The following is a 20,019-nucleotide window of genomic DNA, read 5'->3' as shown; positions in this document are numbered from 1 at the left end:
CCCATCCTACTATGCAAAGCACGTAGGGACCATGCCCCCCCCCATCCTACTGTGCAAAGCACCTAGGGACCATGCCCCCCCCCCCATCCTACTGTGCAAAGCACGTAGGGACCATGCCTCCCCCATCCTACTGTGGAAAGCACGTAGGGAGCATGCCCCCCCTATCCTACTGTGCAAAGCACCTAGGGACCATGTCCCCCCTCCCCATCTTACTGGGTGAAGCGCATAGGGACATGTCCTCCATCTTACTGGGTGAAGCGCGTAGGGACATGTCCCCCATCTTACTGTGTGAAGCGCGTAGGGACATGTCCCCCATCTTACTGTGTGAAGCGCGTAGGGACATGTCCCCCATCTTACTGGGTGAAGCGCGTAGGGACCAATCCAACAACTCATTTAAAAAAAATTAGCCAAGAAAAGAGTTCCTGCTAAGCCCCTCCCACTTTGTGACATCACGGCTCATCACAAGTCCACAGCGGAGGAAAGTGTTAGCAGAGGACATGTCTGGTGCGTGCTGAGATAGCAGCGCTGTGCTGGATACACGGCACAGGCACACGTGGGTACACGTGTTACATGGCGCTGACTCGGTACAGCTCACCTTTTAGAGGGTCCTCGCATGTAAGATGTGGCATGAAGCGCGTGAGGAGCAGGGTGACCTCTGGCCCACGCTGAGCCGTCTCTCCTCTCCCAGCAGGCTCAGGAGCAGTGTCCCGGGGTGAACAACCAGCCGTATGCGTGCGAGACGGGCCACTGCTGCGGGGAGACCGGCTGCTGCACCTACTACTACGAGCTGTGGTGTAAGTTATTCAGAGCACACTTCCCCTCCCGCTCCCTCCCCCCTTCCCCTCCCGCTCCCTCCCCCCTTCCCTTCCCCGCTCCCTCCCCCCTCCCGCTCCCTCCCCCCTTCCCGCTTCCTCCCCCTCCCCCCTTCCCTTCCCCGCTCCCTCCCCCCTCCCGCTCCCTCCCCCCTTCCCGCTTCCTCCCCCCTCCCGCTCCCTCCCCTTCCCGCTCCCTCCCCCCTTCCCCTCCCGCTCCCTCCCCTTCCCGCTCCCTCCCCCCTTCCCGCTCCCTCCCCCCTTCCCCTCCCGCTCCCTCCCCCCTTCCCCTCCCGCTCCCTCCCCCCTTCCCCTCCCGCTCCCTCCCCCCTTCCCCTCCCGCTCCCTCCCCCCTTCCAATCCCTCCCCCCTTCCCTCCCCCTTCCCCTCCCTCCCCCCTTCCCCTCCCGCTCCCTCCCCCCTCCCCCCTTCCCCTCCCGCTCCCTCCCCCCTCCCCCCTTCCCCTCCCGCTCCCTCCCCCCTTCCCCTCCCGCTCCCGCTCCCTCCCCCCTTCCCCTCCCGCTCCCTCCCCCCTTCCCTCCCCCCTTCCCCTCCCTCCCCCCTTCCCCTCCCGCTCCCTCCCCCCTTCCCCTCCCGCTCCCTCCCCCCTCCATTTCCATCCCAGACCCTTATCTTTCCCCCTCTCTGATCTGTCTCCTTGCGCTGATCTCTCCTCCCCCCTCCCCCCTCTCCCCCCTCTCTCCTCTCTCCCCCCTCCAGGGTTCTGGCTCCTCTGGACCGTACTGATCCTCCTGAGTTGTTGCTGTGCGTACCGTCACCGCCGCGCCAAACTGCGCCTACAACATCAGCAACGCCAGCGCCAGATCAACCTGATCGCGTACCAGCGTGCGTGCCACTATCCCCCCTCCATGCTGGATCTCAGTGAGTGTCCTCCATACAGCAGTACTGAGTATGTGCAGGGGGGGCACATTACAGGGACACTTACAGTACGACAGCACCCGCTGCCCGCTCTCCCCCGCTGCCCGCTCTCCCCCGCTGCCCGCTCTCCCCCGCTGCCCGCTCTCCCCCGCTGCCCGCTCTCCCCCGCTGCCCGCTCTCCCCCGCTGCCCGCTCTCCCCCGCTGCCCGCTCTCCCCCGCGCAGTGACCCCCGCTGCCCGCTCTCCCCCGCTGCCCGCTCTCCCCCGCTGCCCGCTCTCCCCCGCGCAGTGACCCCCGCTGCCCGCTCTCCCCCACTGCCCGCTCTCCCCCGCTGCCCGCTCTCCCCCGCTGCCCGCTCTCCCCCGCTGCCCGCTCTCCCCCGCGCAGTGACCCCCGCTGCCCGCTCTCCCCCGCTGCCCGCTCTCCCCCGCGCAGTGACCCCCGCTGCCCGCTCTCCCCCGATGCCCGCTCTCCCCCGATGCCCGCTCTCCCCCGCGCAGTGACCCCCGCTGCCCGCTCTCCCCCGCTGCCCGCTCTCCCCCGCGCAGTGACCCCCGCTGCCCGCTCTCCCCCGCTGCCCGCTCTCCCCCGCGCAGTGACCCCCGCTGCCCGCTCTCCCCCGTTGCCCGCTCTCCCCCGCTGCCCGCTCTCCCCCGCGCAGTGACCCCCGCTGCCCGCTCTCCCCCGCTGCCCGCTCTCCCCCGCGCAGTGACCCCGCTGCCCGCTCTCCCCCGCGCAGTGACCCCCGCTGCCCGCTCTCCCCCGCTGCCCGCTCTCCCCCGCTGCCCGCTCTCCCCCGTGCAGTGACCCCCGCTGCCCGCTCTCCCCCGCTGCCCGCTATCCCCCGCGCAGTGACCCCCGCTGCCCGCTCTCCCCCGCTGCCCGCTCTCCCCCGCTGCCCGCTCTCCCCCGCGCAGTGACCCCCGCTGCCCGCTCTCCCCCGCTGCCCGCTCTCCCCCGCGCAGTGACCCCCGCTGCCCGCTCTCCCCCGCTGCCCGCTCTCCCCCGCGCAGTGACCCCCGCTGCCCGCTCTCCCCCGCTGCCCGCTCTCCCCCGCTGCCCGCTCTCCCCCGCTGCCCGCTCTCCCCCGCGCAGTGACCCCCGCTGCCCGCTCTCTCCCGCTGCCCGCTCTCCCCCGCTGCCTGCTCTCCCCCGCGCAGTTACCCCCGCTGCCCGCTCTCCCCCGCGCAGTGACGCCCGCTCTACCCCGCTGCCCGCTCTCCCCCACGCAGTGTCCCCCGCTGCCCGCTCTCCCCCGCTGCCCGCTCTCCCCCGCTGCCCGCTCTCCCCCGCTGCCCGCTCTCCCCCGCGCAGTGTCCCCCGCTGCCCGCTCTCCCCGCGCAGTGTCCCCCGCTGCCCGCTCTCCCCCGCGCAGTGTCCCCCGCTGCCCGCTCTCCCCCGCGCAGTGTCCCCCGCTGCCCGCTCTCCCCCGCGCAGTGTCCCCCGCTGCCCGCTCTCCCCGCGCAGTGTCCCCCGCTCTCCCCGCGCAGTGTCCCCCGCGCAGTGTCCCCCGCTGCCCGCTCTCCCCCGCACAGTGTCCCCCGCTCCCCCGTGCAGGTTCCCCCGCGCAGTGTCCCCCGCTCGCCCCCGCGCAGTGTCCCCTGCTGCCCGCTCTCCCCCGCGCAGTGACCCCCGCTGCCCGCTCTCCCCCGCGCAGTGTCCCCCGCTGCCCGCTCTCCCCCGCGCAGTGACCCCCTGTTGCAGGGTAAATGCAACTACACACGCAGTTTCTTTGGATAAGGCTTATTTATTTAGCCTTAAATTATACAGCACACAAAACAAAAATAGGTTTTTGATCAGCAAACAAAAGAAAAATGGCTTTTTCTTCAGCAGACAAAACAAAACAGTTTCTCTTTAGTAGACAGTGTAAGAATAAGGCAGCTACCCTTTTCTATGCAGGAGACAGTTCATAATTCATGTACTTTGCTTAACAGACCTTGTATCAGTAATCTCTTCAGTAGCTTACTCCTCTCTCCTCAACAGCCAGCCCCATGTGTCTACAGCCTGGGGTTTTTAACACACCTTGATTAGGCAGCTGGGATCCAACTAATTGTCCTGAGGCTCCCAGCTGAAGTTAACCTAGTCACTGCTGCATTGCAGGCTAAGCATATGTCTGCCAGGCATATAGCTGGTGGCTTTTATTTACCCTGTCACATTCCTCCCCTGTTAGTGTGTGGCTGGGGCTACGCACGGCTAAAGCCTGACCATCCACTCCTTCTCTAGAAAAGTAGTCAACATTTGCGTTCTCTTTTCCCGGCCTGTGCTGAATCTCAAATGAGAAGGGTTGGAGGGCCATATACCACCTAGTCAATCTAGCATTGGAATCCTTCATGCTATTTAACCACTTCAGTGGAGCATGGTCCGTCACCAAAGTAAAATGGACTCCTGCCAGGTAATGCCTCAAAGCCTCGATTGCCCACTTTACTGCGAGGCACTCCTTCTCAATCACTGAGTAGTTTTTTTCCCTCGGGAACAATTTCCTACTCAGGAAAAAGATAGGGTGTTCAACTCCCTCAAACTGTTGTGACAACACTGCCCCTAGCCCTATCTCTGAGGCATCTGTTTGCACTATAAAAGGGCTGTTGAAGTCCGGGCTTCTAATGATGGGACCCTCTGATAGACACCTTTTTATGTCCTCAAAGGCTCTCTGACAATCCCTTGACCATACCACTTGTGTAGGGGCACACTTTTTTGTGAGGTCCTTTAAAGGGGCTGCCACATCCGAATAGTTGGGGATGAACCGCCGGTAGTACCCTGATAAACCCAGCAGAGAGCGTACCTGCGTTTTTGTTTGGGGGGTCGGAACTTCTTTCAGGGCAGTTACCTTGTCGGCTAGTGGCCTTACTTTTCCACCTCCCACTGCATACCCTAAGTATTTGGTTTCCGCTTTACCCAAGGCACATTTCTTAGGGTTGGCTGCGAGCCCTGCCTCAAAGATTTGAGGACCGCTTTCAGTCTATTTAGATGGGCCCGCCAGTGTTTACTATAAATGACAATGTCATCTAGGTAGGCTGCGGCATAAGTCCTATGGGGCCTCAGTACCTTATCCATGAGTCTCTGAAATGTGGCTGGGGCTCCATGCAGTCCAAATGGCATTGTCACAAACTGGTATAAACCCATGGGAGTGGCAAAGGCTGTTTTGCACTTGGACTTTTCCTCTAAGGGTATTTGCCAGTATCCTTTTGTCAAGTCCAGCGTGGATATATATTCCGCGTTACCAAGGGCGTCAATTAATTCGTCCACCCTTGGCATCGGATATGCGTCAAACTTGGATTCCGCATTAACCTTTCGGAGGTCCACACAAAATCTTACCTTGCCATCAGGTTTAGGGACCATAACTAGTGGACTGCACCACTCACTGCATGCTTCCTCAATCACTCCTAAGTGTAACATTTCTTGTACCTCCTTCTCTACCAAGGCCCTACGACTTTCAGGCAATCTATAAGGACGGGAACGTACCTTTACCCCAGGTGCTGTCTCGATTGCATGTGAAATTAAGTTAGTTTGCCCTGGTAAATCAGAAAAAAACATCCTGGAATTGTGTAATTATTGCTAACAAGTCCCCTTTTTGTTCAGAGGATAACTGTTTACCCATTGGGATTTTATCGTCACTCACGATGTTCTCCCGTGGAGGCTGAGGACCCAAGTCCGTTTCCTCCTCCACCGGGTGGATGAATAGAGACCGCTGCATCTTCCAGGGTTTCAGCAAGTTCACATGGTAAATTTGTTTACCCTTCCTGGACCCTGGTTGAGCGATCTCGTAATCCACATCACCCGTGCGGCGGAGTACTTCGAATGGGCCCTGCCATTTGGCCAGGAGTTTACTCTCGCAACTGGGTAACAATAACATCACCTGGTCTCCTGGGTGAAACACTCTCATGCGAGCATTCTGATTGTAATGTCTCTCCTGACTGTCTTGGGCTGATCTAAGATTCTCCCTGGCAAAATGGCCGACCACATCTAGGCGCTTCCTAAGGTCTAGTACATATTGCAGGGTATTCTTAGAAGGGGACCGCTGTTCCTCCCAGGACTCCTTTAGGAGGTCTAGGATACCCCGGGGTTGGCGGCCATAGAGCAGTTCAAATGGAGAGAATCCTGTGGAGCCTGGGGAACTTCCCGCACTGCAAACAGCAGAAAATGGAGAAGTTCATCCCAGGCTCTCTTCTCTGAATCTACAAATTTCCTCAGCATCCCTTTTAGCGTTCGGTTAAATCTTTCCACCAATCCGTCAGTCTGTGGATGGTAGACCGATGTCCGAACAGACTTGACCTCTAGTAATTTTAAGACATCCTGCATCAACTTAGCCATAAAATTTGTACCTTGGTCTGTCAACATAACCTGGGGAAGTCCAACCCGTGAGAACAGTTCCAACAACTTGTTGGCTACTTGCTTCGCCGTTGCTGTTCTCCGGGGGAACGCCTCAGGATATCTTGTTGCATAATCAACAATTACAAGAATAAACCTGTGCCCTTTCGAAGAAGGTTCTAGAGGTCCTACCAAGTCTACCCCAATCCTCTCAAAGGGAACTGACACCAAGGGTAGAGGAACCAAAGGGGCTGGTTTTTGTCCCTTTGGACTAGTTAGCTGGCACTCCAGACATGCCGCACATAACTTAGCAATATCGCTGGCCAATAGAATTGGGACGAAATACGGTCCAATGTTTTATCCCTGCCCAGGTGACCACCCCAAGGGACAGTATGGGCTAGAGTGAACACAGATTTAACAAACGCCTTGGGAACCAATATCTGTCTGGTGACCTCCCCTGTTTGTGTCTGCCTATTCACCCTATACAGGATATCATTTGATAGCTCAAAATGGGGGAATACTATCACCCCCTGTGCATCTACAATCTGCTCATCAATTTTCACCACCTTATCATACTGTCTAGCAAGGACTGGGTCTTCCCTTTGCTTCTGGCGAAAGTCAGGGAGGTACAGGTCTGGTAAATCTCCAGGACCCATATCTCCCTGTAGAGGGAGAAAGGGGGTGGCCCGGTATTAAAGGGGTTGCACCCCATATGGCCATCCCCTGACCTCACCAGAGAGACAAGGGGTTAACTGGACTGCGGTCCAGGGATGAGGTTTGCACCTTGTTGTACCTTGAAAATGTATGTTCCCATGTTTCATTATAAGCATGTATTTTAATGTTTTTTTTTTTTTCCAAACTTTTTTATTGGGTAGATACACAGTTACATATATGCAATTGTCAACATTTACATCCCAACATATTACACCATTTTCAAATTTTGTGGAAGAGAGGCAAGGAAACTTGCCCATGAGGAGCACTTCCCAAGAGGGGGAAGCTTAGTATAGTACCGAAGAAGGAGAAGAACAGGTGTGGGGGGGGGGGGGGGAGGGGGAGGAAAAGAGGGGGCGGGGAGGGGCGGGAGAGTGTATCTTCTTCTGGGCGGCCTGCGGCCCAGTTTATTAGGGTAGTAGTCCTTTATGAAGGGGATTCCTGTTTCGACCCTGGAAGGGGACCCTAGTCCTGTAATGTCATCCACGGTTCCCACACCCTTTCGAATGGTTTAATTTTTTGCTTTAGGTAGGCTGTAAGCTTTTCCATAAGCATCACTTCGTTGATTCTTTTTTTAATCATTCCCTTAGTAGGGGGGGCTACCTTCTTCCAGGAGGACGCTATTTCACATCTCGCCGCTGTGAGGATAAAGGAGATCAATTTCCTAGTTGGGCGACCAATTTCCTCAGTTGGTCTGGCCAGTAGGTAGGTCAATGGCTCAATGGGTAACTCGAGGTCTGTGACCTCTTTTATTAAATTTTGGACCGTAGTCCAGTATTTCTTAATTTCTGGACATGCCCACCATATATGGGCCATGTCCCCCCTTTGGCCACAGCCTCTCCAGCACAGATCTGATGCCAGAGGGTAGATTTGTTTTAATCTCACTGGCGTGAGGTACCAATAGAAGAGTACTTTATAAATGTTTTCCCTTGTAGTGGTGCAGATGGATGTCTCTGCGGCCGCTCCCCAGATTTCTTTCCAGTCTTCCTCCTCAATAGTTATATTTAGGTCCGCGGCCCATTTAAACATGTAGTCATGTTGAGGAGATCCCTCCCTTGTTTCCATTTCCGAGTAGATCTTGGATATTAGTCCCCTTTGGTCCGAGTCAGACTTGCAGAGTCCCTCAAATCTAGTGGGAAAGGGGAATTCCAGGCTTGGCGATACTTTTTGAGCGAAATGTCTGATTTGGAGGTACTTAAACGCATCCAAGTTCGGGATCTTATATTTTGCTTTCAGGTCTCGGTAGCTTAGGAGACTTCCTAGACACATTATGTCCATTAGCGTCTTTATTCCTTCTGATTTTAGTTGGTCGAACTGTTTTGATGCACATCCCGGTGGGAACTTAGGGTTGTCAAATATTGGTGTAAGTTGCGAGCCCGTAGAGGCGAGCTTATATTTGTTTTTAGTTTTTAGCCAAACTTCCCATGTGTGCCTTGCTGTTCTTAGTTTAAATTTTTGCGGTGGCATGTCTCCCCTTTCCATACTCCATAGGCATGCTGGCAGAGAAGGCATTTTAGCATAGAATGTTTCTATTTGGAGCCAACATCTTTGGGTCGAGTCTGCGTTCCATAGTACCGCTTGCTTTAGTTGAGCAGCCTGATAATATTTTTGGATATCCGGGACTCCCATGCCCCCTCTCCCCCGTGATGACAGCAGAACTGATCGGGCTACTCTGGGTCTTTTGCCTTGCCAAATGAAATGGAACATCCTGTTTTGGATGTTTTTAAGCTCTGAGCCGGGGACATGGACCGGAAGGGTTTGGAAATAATACAGTAATCTTGGGAGAATATTCATTTTTAGAGATATCATCCTTCCGATCCATGATATTTGGTAATCTTCCCATTTGCTCAAATCCTTTTTGATTTTGTCAAAGAGAGCTGGGTAGTTACACTGATATAGTGACTGGTAGTCCCTTGATACATTCACTCCCAGGTATTTGATGTGTGAAGGGCTCCATTTGTATGCAAAGTTTATTTTGATTAGTTTCACTTCTGGCTCTGTTAGACTGATGTTTAGGGCCTCCGATTTATCACTATTAATTTTGTATCCTGATATACCTCCAAAGTCCTCGAGCTCCTTCTGGAGATTGGGAAGGGAGGTCTGAGGCTTGGTTAGCGTTAGAATGATATCATCGGCAAACAGGGAGATCTTATAATTTATTTTTCCAATCGTTATGCCCTGGATATTTATATTGTTTCGAATTTTAGCCGCCAAGGGTTCTATGGTGAGAGCAAAGAGGAGGGGGGACAAGGGGCATCCCTGTCTTGTACCATTTTTTATTTGGAATCTCTCTGAGTTTCCTCCTGGTAGTTTTACAATTGCTGACGGGTTTTGGTACAACGCCTTTACTCCTTCTAGGTATGTATCTTTGAAACCGAATTTCTCCAACGTTTTAGTGAGGAAAAGCCAATCAATTCTATCAAATGCCTTCTCTGCATCTAAACTTAATAGCATTGCCTTGGAGTTTGTAAGATGGACGTGTTCAATGATGTCAAAAATCTTTCTGGTATTGTCCGAGGCTTGACGCCCTTGGACGAACCCAACCTGGTCTATATTTATTAATCTTGGCAGAATGGGGTTCAACCGATTCGCCAGGATTTTACTATATAGTTTCAAATCATTATTTAAAAGTGAAATGGGTCTGTAGCTCCCACACTGTGTTGGGTCTTTCCCCTCTTTATGAATAATGGCCAGGTTAGCTAGGGACATTGATGAAGGGATCGGGTTCCCTTCCAGGAATGAGTTAAACAGGTTCATCAAATGCGGGGTCAGGATTGGGAGGAACTTTTTATAATAGGTATTGGAGAAGCCATCTGGGCCTGGTGCTTTGGATGTTTTAGAGACCTTTACCGCGGATATCAGTTCTTCTTTCGTGATTTTGGAGTTGAGGTGGGAATTTTCTTCCTCCGTCAACTTGGGTAGATCACAATCAGCTAGATAGCTTAAGATTGCTTCCGCCTTTGCCGACTCTGAGGCCCCCTTTTGAGTCTTCAAATTGTAGAGTTTAGTATAAAATTTAGTGAATTCGTCCGCTATTTTCTTCTCGTTATATAGCACCTCACCAGACCCCTTTCTGATCGCCGTGATCTGGGATCTTTTTTGTACGCCTCTTAGTTTAGAGGCCAACAGTCTATCAGCCTTATTACCCTTATCGTAATACCTCTGGTTTGTCCATTTGAGGGCCTTTTCCACCCTTTCAAGTTGGATGTTCTTTAACTCATTTCTAGCGGTGATCAGGGCTTTATAGATTCTTTTTGAAGGGTTAATTTTATGTTGTTGTTCCAAATTGGTTATTTTCTCTGTCAGATCCTTTGTTATTTTTGCCTTGACTTTTTTCTTGTGGGAGGCAATTGAGATAAAGTTACCTCTGATTGCAGCCTTATGGGCTTCCCACAGTATTGCAGGAGATGAGACCGTACCACAATTGTTAATGAAGTACTCCTTAAGGGCCTTTTTGATCTTTCTCTCCACCTCTGGGCAATTTAGCAGTGTGTCATTTAATTTCCAATTGTAGGAGAATGTTTTTATGAAGGGGACCGATAGGGTTAAAGTGATTGGCGCATGATCTGACCAGGACGTTGGGCCTATGTCTGAGCCTACTGAGGCCTCTAGGATATTTCTGGATCCCAGAAAGTAATCAATACGAGAATAGGTCTGGTGAGGTGCTGAGAAGAATGTGTAGTCTCTTTGGCCCTGATGTTGGGTTCTCCATATATCCATCAAGGAAAATTCCTTTAGTATTTCTCTGAATCTCTTCCCTTTGCTAAGGGATTGGGGCAGGTGTGGTCGGCCTGGGGTGGATGATTTATCTTCTGTTGGGTCAAGGGCCATGTTCAGGTCTCCCCCCACTATCACTGATGACAGGTATCTCGGGTCTAAGTCCTCTAGTACTTTTTTCAGAAATACTATCGTATTTTAATGTTTTAAAGTGCATTTCTGTATCTCCAGTTCGAAGAGAGTTCATATTTGGCCAATAGGTGGAGTCACTGTAGGCATTAAAAACTGGCAAAGGTCGACCCACTGAGCCCACCAGAATGGAATTTATTAATATGTGTAGATATTAAAGTGTATATGTATTTTATTTTGGATCTGTTCTGAAAATGCAGACGCCATTTGCTAGGCTAATGGGTCATGAAGGGCAGACGGCTGAGTGGCCTAAGCACGGTGATCAAAAGTTAACTGCCTTGATTGTTACCCAATGTCTAGGGATTAAGTATTAGTCAATCAACAAACTCTGTTACCTGAGGGCATGGGTTAGTCTGTTAGTCTGTGTCTCCACGTTAGATAATTGTTCACCAATAGGCTGTGTTCAATGTTAAGAATAGGGTTGCACAGGTATATAAACTGTTTCAACCCTACAGTTTTTAGTTATGCTTCTGATACCATCTTGAATGTCACTGGATTGCTGGAGTTGTGCTTCTGATTCCAACTGGAATGTCACCGGATTGATGGAGAATTGCTAGCTGATACTTCTCCATTCCCCAACCCTAAGTAAGTGTTACCTTCTTGTCTGTTAATTGTACTATATTGCAGTGTTCAACTTTTTAAGGAATATATTATATTTTATTATATCTAAGCCTCGTTCAGTTCAACCCAGATATTTGGTGTTCATTATATCTTGTCATAAGCTATCGTGACAAGCTCTATAATTAACTGGTGGCAAGCGGTGGGATTGAACTGGACCTGTGTTACAGTATACTGCGGGATACTGTAACATAGTAGGAACTTGATGGTAATTGCAAGTTCCTGGGACTAAAGATATTGAACACAAAGTAGTGCAACAGTTAACACAAGTTGTAACACCACCTCACTGCTGCGACTGAACCATGAGCGAGGCTGAAGGCTCATCCAACATGTGGACCCGAGCTCAGCTGAAGGACAAGTGCCGTGAATATGGACTGCCCTATGAGAACCAGGAGGTCGCAGACATGGTTGACGCAATCGGTGACTATGAAGCCCGGCTTGCAGAGCCTCAGGATACGGCTCAGTTTGCCCTTTTACAGCCACCCGGAGATCAGGGAAGGAACCCAGTGCCGGGGCGGCGGAATCTCGGGGAGGGAACGAGTGCACCTCCCGGGAGCAGTGCAACAGGAGGGGTACTGGTTGCTGCGGCTACCAGTCCGTTCAACCCTGAAATGTTGGCACTAATTACTGCGTGGGGAGACAGAGGGACACCTGAGGAGCGGCTGCAGTTTATCACTATGGCAGTGAACAGACCCGCTTATTGCCCCCCTGTCCAACCCAACACAGATGAACTCAAGCTGGACCAGCACAGTCTCACCAAGTTCGTGGAAGGCACTGACCAGATTGACAGTTTCTTAAAGAACTTTGAAACGCAGTGCCGGCGGTACAAAGTGCTTCCCCAGCATAGGGTTGCACGTTTGGACCCCTTACTGTCCGGCTTGGCTAAGCAGACAATGATGTCGCTTCCAGATGAGTATGCTGATGACTACGAACACCTGAAAGAACTGTTATTGTTTCAGTACGGTTTTACCCCTGAAGCCTACCGGGGTAAATTCCGGCAGGAAGAGAGGCAGCCCCAGGAGTCCTATGTTACCTACGTGACCCGCATGGCTTTGTACGGGATACGCTGGGTGGAGGGCTATGAGGCACGGACTTACCAACGCCTGCTGGACCTCCATCTTTCAGGAGCAGCTCATGGAGCAGTGCCCGTAGGCGGTGAGGGCTTGGGTGTACGACAAGAAGCCCAAGACTTACCAGGTGGCGGCGAGGCTTGCAGATGACTATGTGGCCAGCCGAGCCCTGATGACCGCCAAACCAGTAGCCAAGGCGGCGGTGGCGGTGGCACCGGCCAGAAAGTCTGCCAATACCCCCCAATGGACTCAGAGGCCGCCTGCGGGCAGCAGTCCACCGAAGGCGGGGGAGCTCCGGCACGAGCGCCGGTGCTACAACTGCAACCGCCCTGGTCACATCAGACCAGATTGCCCGGAACCCCTGCGTTCCGACGGACCCCATCGGGGGCCACGCGCCCCAGCTGCGAAGCCGGTAGTCCGCGTGCGGGTTGCTTCCACCACAGACTCCGGACCGGTCATGGAATCAACTCCCAGCGAGACGTCCCATGCAGCACCTGTCCCGGTTTCATCGTTGCCTACAGCCAGGAGCGGAGGACCTCTCAGCGCGGACCTGCAGCAGACGGACGGCCGGAGCAGACATCTCACCCCGGTCACAGTCGGTGACCGGCAAGCAGTCGCCTTCATGGATTCAGGAGCTGCCGTGACCCTGGTCCGACCTGATATGGTCCGGCCAGAGGAATTGATCCCAGGCCCTGGGATACAGATCACTGTGGCCGACGGAGAGCCACGTTTCCTGCAAGTGGCCAGAATCTTTTTGGATTGGGGGGAGGGCCAGGGTGTGCGGGAGGTGGGGGTTTTACCCGGTTTGGATGCCGATGTTCTTCTTGGCAACGATCTGGGACCGATGACCTGCACCTATGACCGAGTGCCCAAACCCGCTGCAGTGGCGGCGGTTACCCGGAGCCAGACAGCGGCAATGGCGGCGGCGCCAGTCCCCCAGCCTTTGGGACCAACGTTAGCGGAGGGCGCAGAGGAGCCCGTGGAGGTAAGCCAGGATCAGTTGCAAACACAGACTGAATACTGTTTCCCCTCACCCTTCCCCATTCTCCGGACAATGACATGACTGGGGGGTGGCCAGAATTAGGAGCCCAGTTTAGGGAGGCAGTGAAGACAGACCCTACCCTGGCCGGCGTGAGACTTCGGGCGTCCGAATCTCAGGCAGGGGAAGGCACTGAGCGCTGCCTATGGGATAAGGGACTCCTATACAGAGAAGAAGGGAACCCGGGGATGGAGGAGGGATTGACCGGTAAGCGACAGCTAGTAGTGCCCCAGGGGTACCGACAGCAACTGTTACAGGTAGCTCACTCTATTCCGTTAGCGGGACATCAGGGGGTCAACAGAACACGAGCCCGGTTATTACAGCGTTACTACTGGCCGGGGGCATCTCGAGATGTGGGCAATTTCTGCCGCTCTTGTGATGCCTGCCAGTGAGTGGGTAAGGCGGTCGACCGTGTGAAGGCACCCCTGAAACCTCTACCGATAATAGGGGAACCCTTCCAGAAAGTAGCGATGGATCTTGTAGGACCCCTTATGATTTCTAGCAGGCAGGGACACACTGTGAAGCAGGTGGAGATAGGGGCACAGTTGAGTGCTAGGCAGAAGGGAGAAGCCAGGGACATGCTAGCTAAGTATAGGGCCCTCTTCACTGACATGCCAGGGACCACACATCTCACAAAACACCCAGTGCTCACCGGGGACCTGCAGCCTCTGCATAAGCATGCTTATAGAGTGTCAGCAGAGGTCAAGACCAGTATGGAGAGGGAGATAGAGGAGATGCTGACCCTAGGGGTAATTACTCCGTCCCAGAGTCCTTGGGCAAGTCCGGTAGTCCTACTGTAGTTCCTAAGAAGGACAAGACCACCCGGTTTTGTGTGGACTACCGCTTGCTCAACACTGGGACGGTGTCAGATGCCTATCCCATGCCCCGCATGGATGAGTTACTAGATGAACTCGCGGGGGCAAAGTATCTGACCACTATGGATTTGAGCAAAGGCTATTGGTAAATCCCACTGACCCTGGAGGCTAGGGAGAAGTCAGCATTCATCACTCCAAGTGGCCTCTATGAGTTTTTGGTGATGCCATTTGGGATGAAGAATGCCCCGGCTACCTTCCTACGCCTGGTCAATAGGTTACTGGAAGGGATGCAGAGCAATGCCCGGACTTACTTAGATGACATTGCTGTCTTTAATAATTCCTGGGACTCCCATTTAGGACATGTAGCTGCGGTGCTAGATAGGATCAGGGAGGCTGGGCTTACCTTGAAACCCACTAAGTGTATGGTAGGGATGGCAGAGGTCCTGTACTTAGGGCACAGGGTGGGTGGAGGGCACCTCAAACCAGAGCCAGCCAAGGTAGAAGCCATAGTTCAGTGGCCTGTTCCAAAAACCAAGAAACAGGTCATGGCATTTTTGGGCACCGCAGGGTACTATAGGAAGTTTGTCCCACAGTACAGCGCCGTGGCCAAACCCCTGACTGATTTGACTAAGAAGCAACTGCCTGTGCTTATCACCTGGACTCCTGCCTGTGAAACTGCTTTCCAGTCACTGAAAACTGCGCTGGCTGGGGCCCCCATACTGGCTGCCCCGGACTATACCAAACATTTCCTCATACAGACTGATGCCTCGGACTATGGCATTGGGGCTGTATTGAGCCAAGTGGGGGACGACGGTAGAGAGCTCCCTGTGGTGTACCTCAGCCGAAAACTACTTCCCAGAGAGGTGGCCTATGCCACCATTGAGAAAGAGTGCTTGGCCATTGTGTGGGCACTCAAAAAACTCCAGCCCTATGTGTATGGAACGGCTTTCACGGTCCTCACAGACCACAACCCCCTGAGTTGGCTGCAGAGGGCATCAGGAGAGAATGCCAAGTTGCTAAGGTGGAGCTTGGCCTTGCAAGAGTTTTAATTTACCATTCAGCACAAAAAGGGTAGTGAAAACAGCAATGCTGATGGACTTTCACGTCAGGACTATCCCTCTGAGACAGAGTTCGTTAAGGGTGCCAGCAGTGCCCCACTCCCCGTTAGGGCCAGTGGGCTACAGGTCACCCATTAAGAAGGGGAGGTGTAGAGGGAGAAAGGTGGTGGCCTGGTATTAAAGGGGTTGCACCCCATATGGCCATCCCCTGATCTCACCAGAGAGACAAGGGGTTAACTGGACTGCGGTCCAGGGATGAGGTTTGCACCTTGTTGTACCTTGAAAATGTATGTTCCCCTGTTCCCATGTTTCATTATAAGCATGTATTTTAATGTTTTAAAGTGCATTTCTGTATCTCCAGTTCTGGAGATCGCAGAGAGTTCATATTTGGCCAATATGTGGAGTCACTGTAGGCATTAAAAACTGGCAAAGGTCGACCCACTGAGCCCACCAGAATGGAATTTATTAATATGTGTAGATATTAAAGTGTATATGTATTTTATTTTGGATCTGTTCTGAAAATGCAGACGCCATTTGCTAGGCTAATGGGTCATGAAGGGCAGACGGCTGAGTGGCCTAAGCACGGTGATCAAAAGTTAACTGCCTTGATTGTTACCCAATGTCTAGGGATTAAGTATTAGTCAATCAACAAACTCTGTTACCTGAGGGCATGGGTTAGTCTGTTAGTCTGTGTCTCCACGTTAGATAATTGTTCACCAATAGGCTGTGTTCAATGTTAAGAATAGGGTTGCACAGGTATATAAACTGTGTCAACCCTACAGTTTTGAGTTGTGCTTCTGATTCCACCTGGAATGTCACCGGATTGATGGAGAATTGCTAGCTGATACTTCTCCATTCCCCAACCCTAAGTAAGTGTTACCTTCTTGTCTGTTAATTGTACTATATTGCAGTGTTCAACTTTTTAAGGAATAAATTATATTTTATTATATCTAAGCCTCGTTCAGTTCAACCCAGATATTTGGTGTTCATTATATCTTGTCATAAGCTACCGTGACACTCCCTCCCTCTGGCCATCCCCAGCCATCACTTGTGACCTCTGACTACTAGAATGGTCACCTTGAGACCCAGATTTCTGCAACCAGTCCTGTTTGTCAGAGCGTCTTTGCTTCCGAGTCTTTTGAACCCGGTGTCTTCTGGAAAAAGGTCTGCCGAGAAGTGGAACAGTTTGCCGTGGTTCTCCTGAGCCATAGAAGGGGGCTCCTCGTGAGAGACTGGAGCCATTAGGTTTGAAAAGAAAGGCCAGTCCCGACCGAGCACAACGGGGGCAGGGAGCCAAGGAGCGACTCCTACTTCGAGGTAAGCCTCCTGACCTTTTACCTGTAGTCGGATTTTGGCCGTCGGATAGCGTTTTACATCGCCGTGTATACATTCTATACTCCATGAGGAGTCAAAAGAACACACGTTGGGCGGTAACAGTTCCTGGAGGACCAGAGTTTTCCCAGAGCCCGAATCTACAAGGGCCTGGACGGGTTTCCCCCCAATCAGGGCTGGAAGTAGCCAGGGCTTGAAATTTTCTCCAGTGACGGCCGAGGCGACGGTCCTGCTGAATGAACAATCCATCAGTGGACAGTCCACATACCGGTGGCCTTGTTCTCCGCAGGCGGAACATGGAGAGGGTTCCCTCTCAGGAGGGGGCTGTGGATAGCGCTCCGCTGGACCGGTTACTGGAGACCATTCATCTGGTGGGTCCTGTGGGCGACGTCCTCGGAAGTTCCTCTCATTTTGCGATGAGCCGACATCAGGAAGGAGATGAGGGTCTCTGCGGGGACCAACATTTGGACTCCATCCTTGCTGGAACGACTGCTCCTTCCGTTGGACTTGGCGGTTGCGTATGGACGGGCCGTAGGTTCCCCGTTGATCCGACCTCCCTCTTTAGGCCTCCGCAAGTGCCGGTGGAGTCGGGTCCAGGACACTCGCCTGCTGCTCAGCCTCAAGGAAGTTCTCCACGAGTCGGACCGCCAAAGCTAGGGTTTCCGCAGCGTGGCGTTTTACCCACGAGCGTGCGGTAGGGATTATTATCTGTAGGAATTGTTCCAAAACCACCTGCTCAAGAATTGCCTCCTTAGTGCACTCCTCGGGTTGTATCCAGCGCGTACACAAGTCCAATAACTGCTGAGCGAGGACCCGGGGTCTCATCTTAGCGGTGTACTTCATGTTCCGGAACTGCTGCCGGTAGGTCTCTGGGGTCAGACCTAAGCGATCCAGTATGGCGGCTTTTACTTGTCGGTAGTCCATTGCCTGATCTGTAGGGAGGCCCTGATATGAGGCCTGGGCTTCTCCTATAAGGAGCGAGGCCAAAGCAGTTGCCCAGCGATCTGCAGCTCAGCCCTGAGCTTCGGCGACTCTTTCAAATGTCAGTAAAAAAGCCTCTGGATCCTCATTCGGAGCCATTTTCCTCAGGAGTATCGGGGGTCTGCTGGCCAGTTCTGCACCGGCAGACCCTTGGAATTGGGTCAGCAGCTTGGCAATCTGCTCATCTTGTTCTGCCTGTATTCTTTCATCTCTCTCCGCTTGCAGCCGGGCCTGCTCCTGCATTAACTGTCCCTGCTGTTTTGTCTGCTCCTGCATTAACAGTCCCTGCTGTCTTGTCTGCTCGCACAGAAACTCTTGAAAAATTCTTCCGTTTTTTTTTCTTTTCTTGTGTGTATGTGTGTGTGTGGCCCTTTAACTGCAGGGGCCTTTCAAAATCCCAGCACTTCTTGACACCATATGTTGCAGGGTAAATGCAACTACACACACAGGTTCTTTGGATAAGGTTTATTTATTTAGCCTTAAATTATACAGCACACAAAACAAAAATAGGTTTTTGATCAGCAAACAAAAGAAAAATGGCTTTTTCTTCAGCAGACAAAACAAAACAGTTTCTCTTTAGTAGACAGTGTAAGAATAAGGCAGCTACCATTTTCTATGCAGGAAACAGTTCATAATTCATGTACTTTGCTTAACAGACCTTGTATCAGTAATCTCTTCAGTAGCTTACTCCTCTCTCCTCAACAGCCAGCCTCCATGTGTCTACAGCCTGGGGTTTTTAACACACCTTGATTAGGCAGCTGGGATCCAACTAATTGTCCTGAGGCTCCCAGCTGAAGTTAACCTAGTCAGTGCTGCACTGCAGACTAGACATATGTCTGCCAGGCATACAGCTGGTGGCTTTTATTTACCCTGTCACACCCCCGCTGCCCGCTCTCCCCCGCTGCCCGCTCTCCCCCGCGCAGTGTCCCCCGCTGCCCGCTCTCCCCGCGCAGTGTCCCCCGCTGCCCGCTCTCCCCCGCTGCCCGCTCTCCCCCGCTGCCCGCTCTCTCCCGCTGCCCGCTCTCCCCCGCTGCCCGCTCTCCCCCGCTGCCCGCTCTCCCCGTGCAGTGTCCCCCGCTGCCCGCTCTCCCCCGCTGCCCGCTCTCCCCCACTGCGCAGTGTCCCCCGCTGCCCGCTCTCCCCCGCTGCCCGCTCTCCCCCGCTGCCCACTCTCCCCCGCTGCCCGCTCTCCCCCGCTGCCCGGTCTCCCCCACGCAGTGTCCCCCGCGCAGTGCCCCCCGCTGCCCGCTCCCCCCTGTAACATTAACTCCTTTTCTCTCTCCTTTCTCCCCCCCGCCAGGGGTCTTGGCTTCCTTCAAGCTGCCAGCCTACGAGGAGGTTGCAGAGCGCCCCTGCACCCCGCCTCCCCCTTACTGTGCCACCCTGACCCGGCTGGACTGCTCCCCCCCACCCGCGGCCTCTCTCACCCCCAGCAGCGACCCGTCCAGCAGCTGCTCCTGCGAGTCCGGCTGCCTCACTACGGCCAGCAGCTCCTCCTTCTCTGTGCAGGTCACCGACGAGACGGGCACCAGCCCGGGCAGCACGGCCAGCGAGGGCAGCAGCTGGGCACAGAGCCCCGAGGAGGAGGCTGGGGACCCCGCCCCCCACAAACAGGCCGCCTTCTCCTCATACGTGGACTTCTTTGAGGGCGAGCGGCACTACTGCTCGGACATTGCGGAGGAGGACGAGGGCAGCGAGGAGGAACATTACCGGCATCGCCGGCTGACCGGGGACTCGGGCATCGAAGTGTGCCGCTGCCAAATCCAGGGGGGGGGCGGAGAGGAGGAGGACGGGGGGGGAGAGGTGCACTCCCTGCATGACAACCCAGGGTGTGCAGAGAGATGCAAAGGGGGGGAGTCACCGTGTGAGAAGGGGGGGAGTGACCCCGACTCGCCGGAGCAGCCGGTGTGAGGGGCCGCCCTCTCCGTGCGGCCTCAGCCCTGCCATGTTACCCGTTTACGCCTCCTCTGTCTGTAATAGACGCGTGCAGCGGGCGGGCGAACCCCCCCCGGGCCGCGTCTGTTCTCACTATTACCCCCTAATCGCTGGGAGACTGGGGACAGAAGAATGGGTGTAACGATGCAGTAAGGGGTGAGCGCCGCGTGTGTCACACTTAATAACAAGCCATTCTCAAATAAAGGCATCAACTCCTCAGCGTCCCGTGTGTGCGGGGAAGGTAACACGCGTGTTATAGCACAGAACCCTCAGCGCCCCGTGTGTGCGGGGAAGGTAACGGGCGTGTTATAGCACAGAACCCTCAGCGCCCCGTGTGTGCGGGGAAGGTAACACGCGTGTTATAGCACAGAACCCTCAGCGCCCCGTGTGTGCGGGGAAGGTAACGGGCGTGTTATAGCACAGAACCCTCAGCGTCCCGTGTGTGCGGGGAAGGTAACGGGCGTGTTATAGCACAGAACCCTCAGCTTCCCGTGTGTGCGGGGAAGGTAACGGGCGTGTTATAGCACAGAACCCTCAGCGTCCCGTGTGTGCGGGGA

At 54.0% G+C, this 20,019-nt stretch overlaps 1 protein-coding gene across 1 annotated transcript; it reads left to right on the top strand.

The window, feature by feature from the left end:
* Window positions 1-652: 652 nt before the first annotated feature.
* On the top strand, window positions 653-19,682 carry LOC142477798 (WW domain-binding protein 1-like; the record flags this gene model as incomplete). Its single annotated transcript, XM_075582389.1, has 3 exons — window positions 653-794; window positions 1,533-1,694; window positions 18,828-19,682. Coding segments are annotated over 3 exons (915 nt in total), but the record flags the coding sequence as incomplete, so codon positions are not given.
* Window positions 19,683-20,019: the final 337 nt, after the last annotated feature.

Source organism: Ascaphus truei, unplaced genomic scaffold (assembly GCF_040206685.1).
Source record: "Ascaphus truei isolate aAscTru1 unplaced genomic scaffold, aAscTru1.hap1 HAP1_SCAFFOLD_2330, whole genome shotgun sequence".
In the NCBI taxonomy this organism is placed as follows: Eukaryota; Metazoa; Chordata; class Amphibia; order Anura; family Ascaphidae; genus Ascaphus; species Ascaphus truei.
This window is presented reverse-complemented; position numbering and strand designations above follow the sequence as displayed.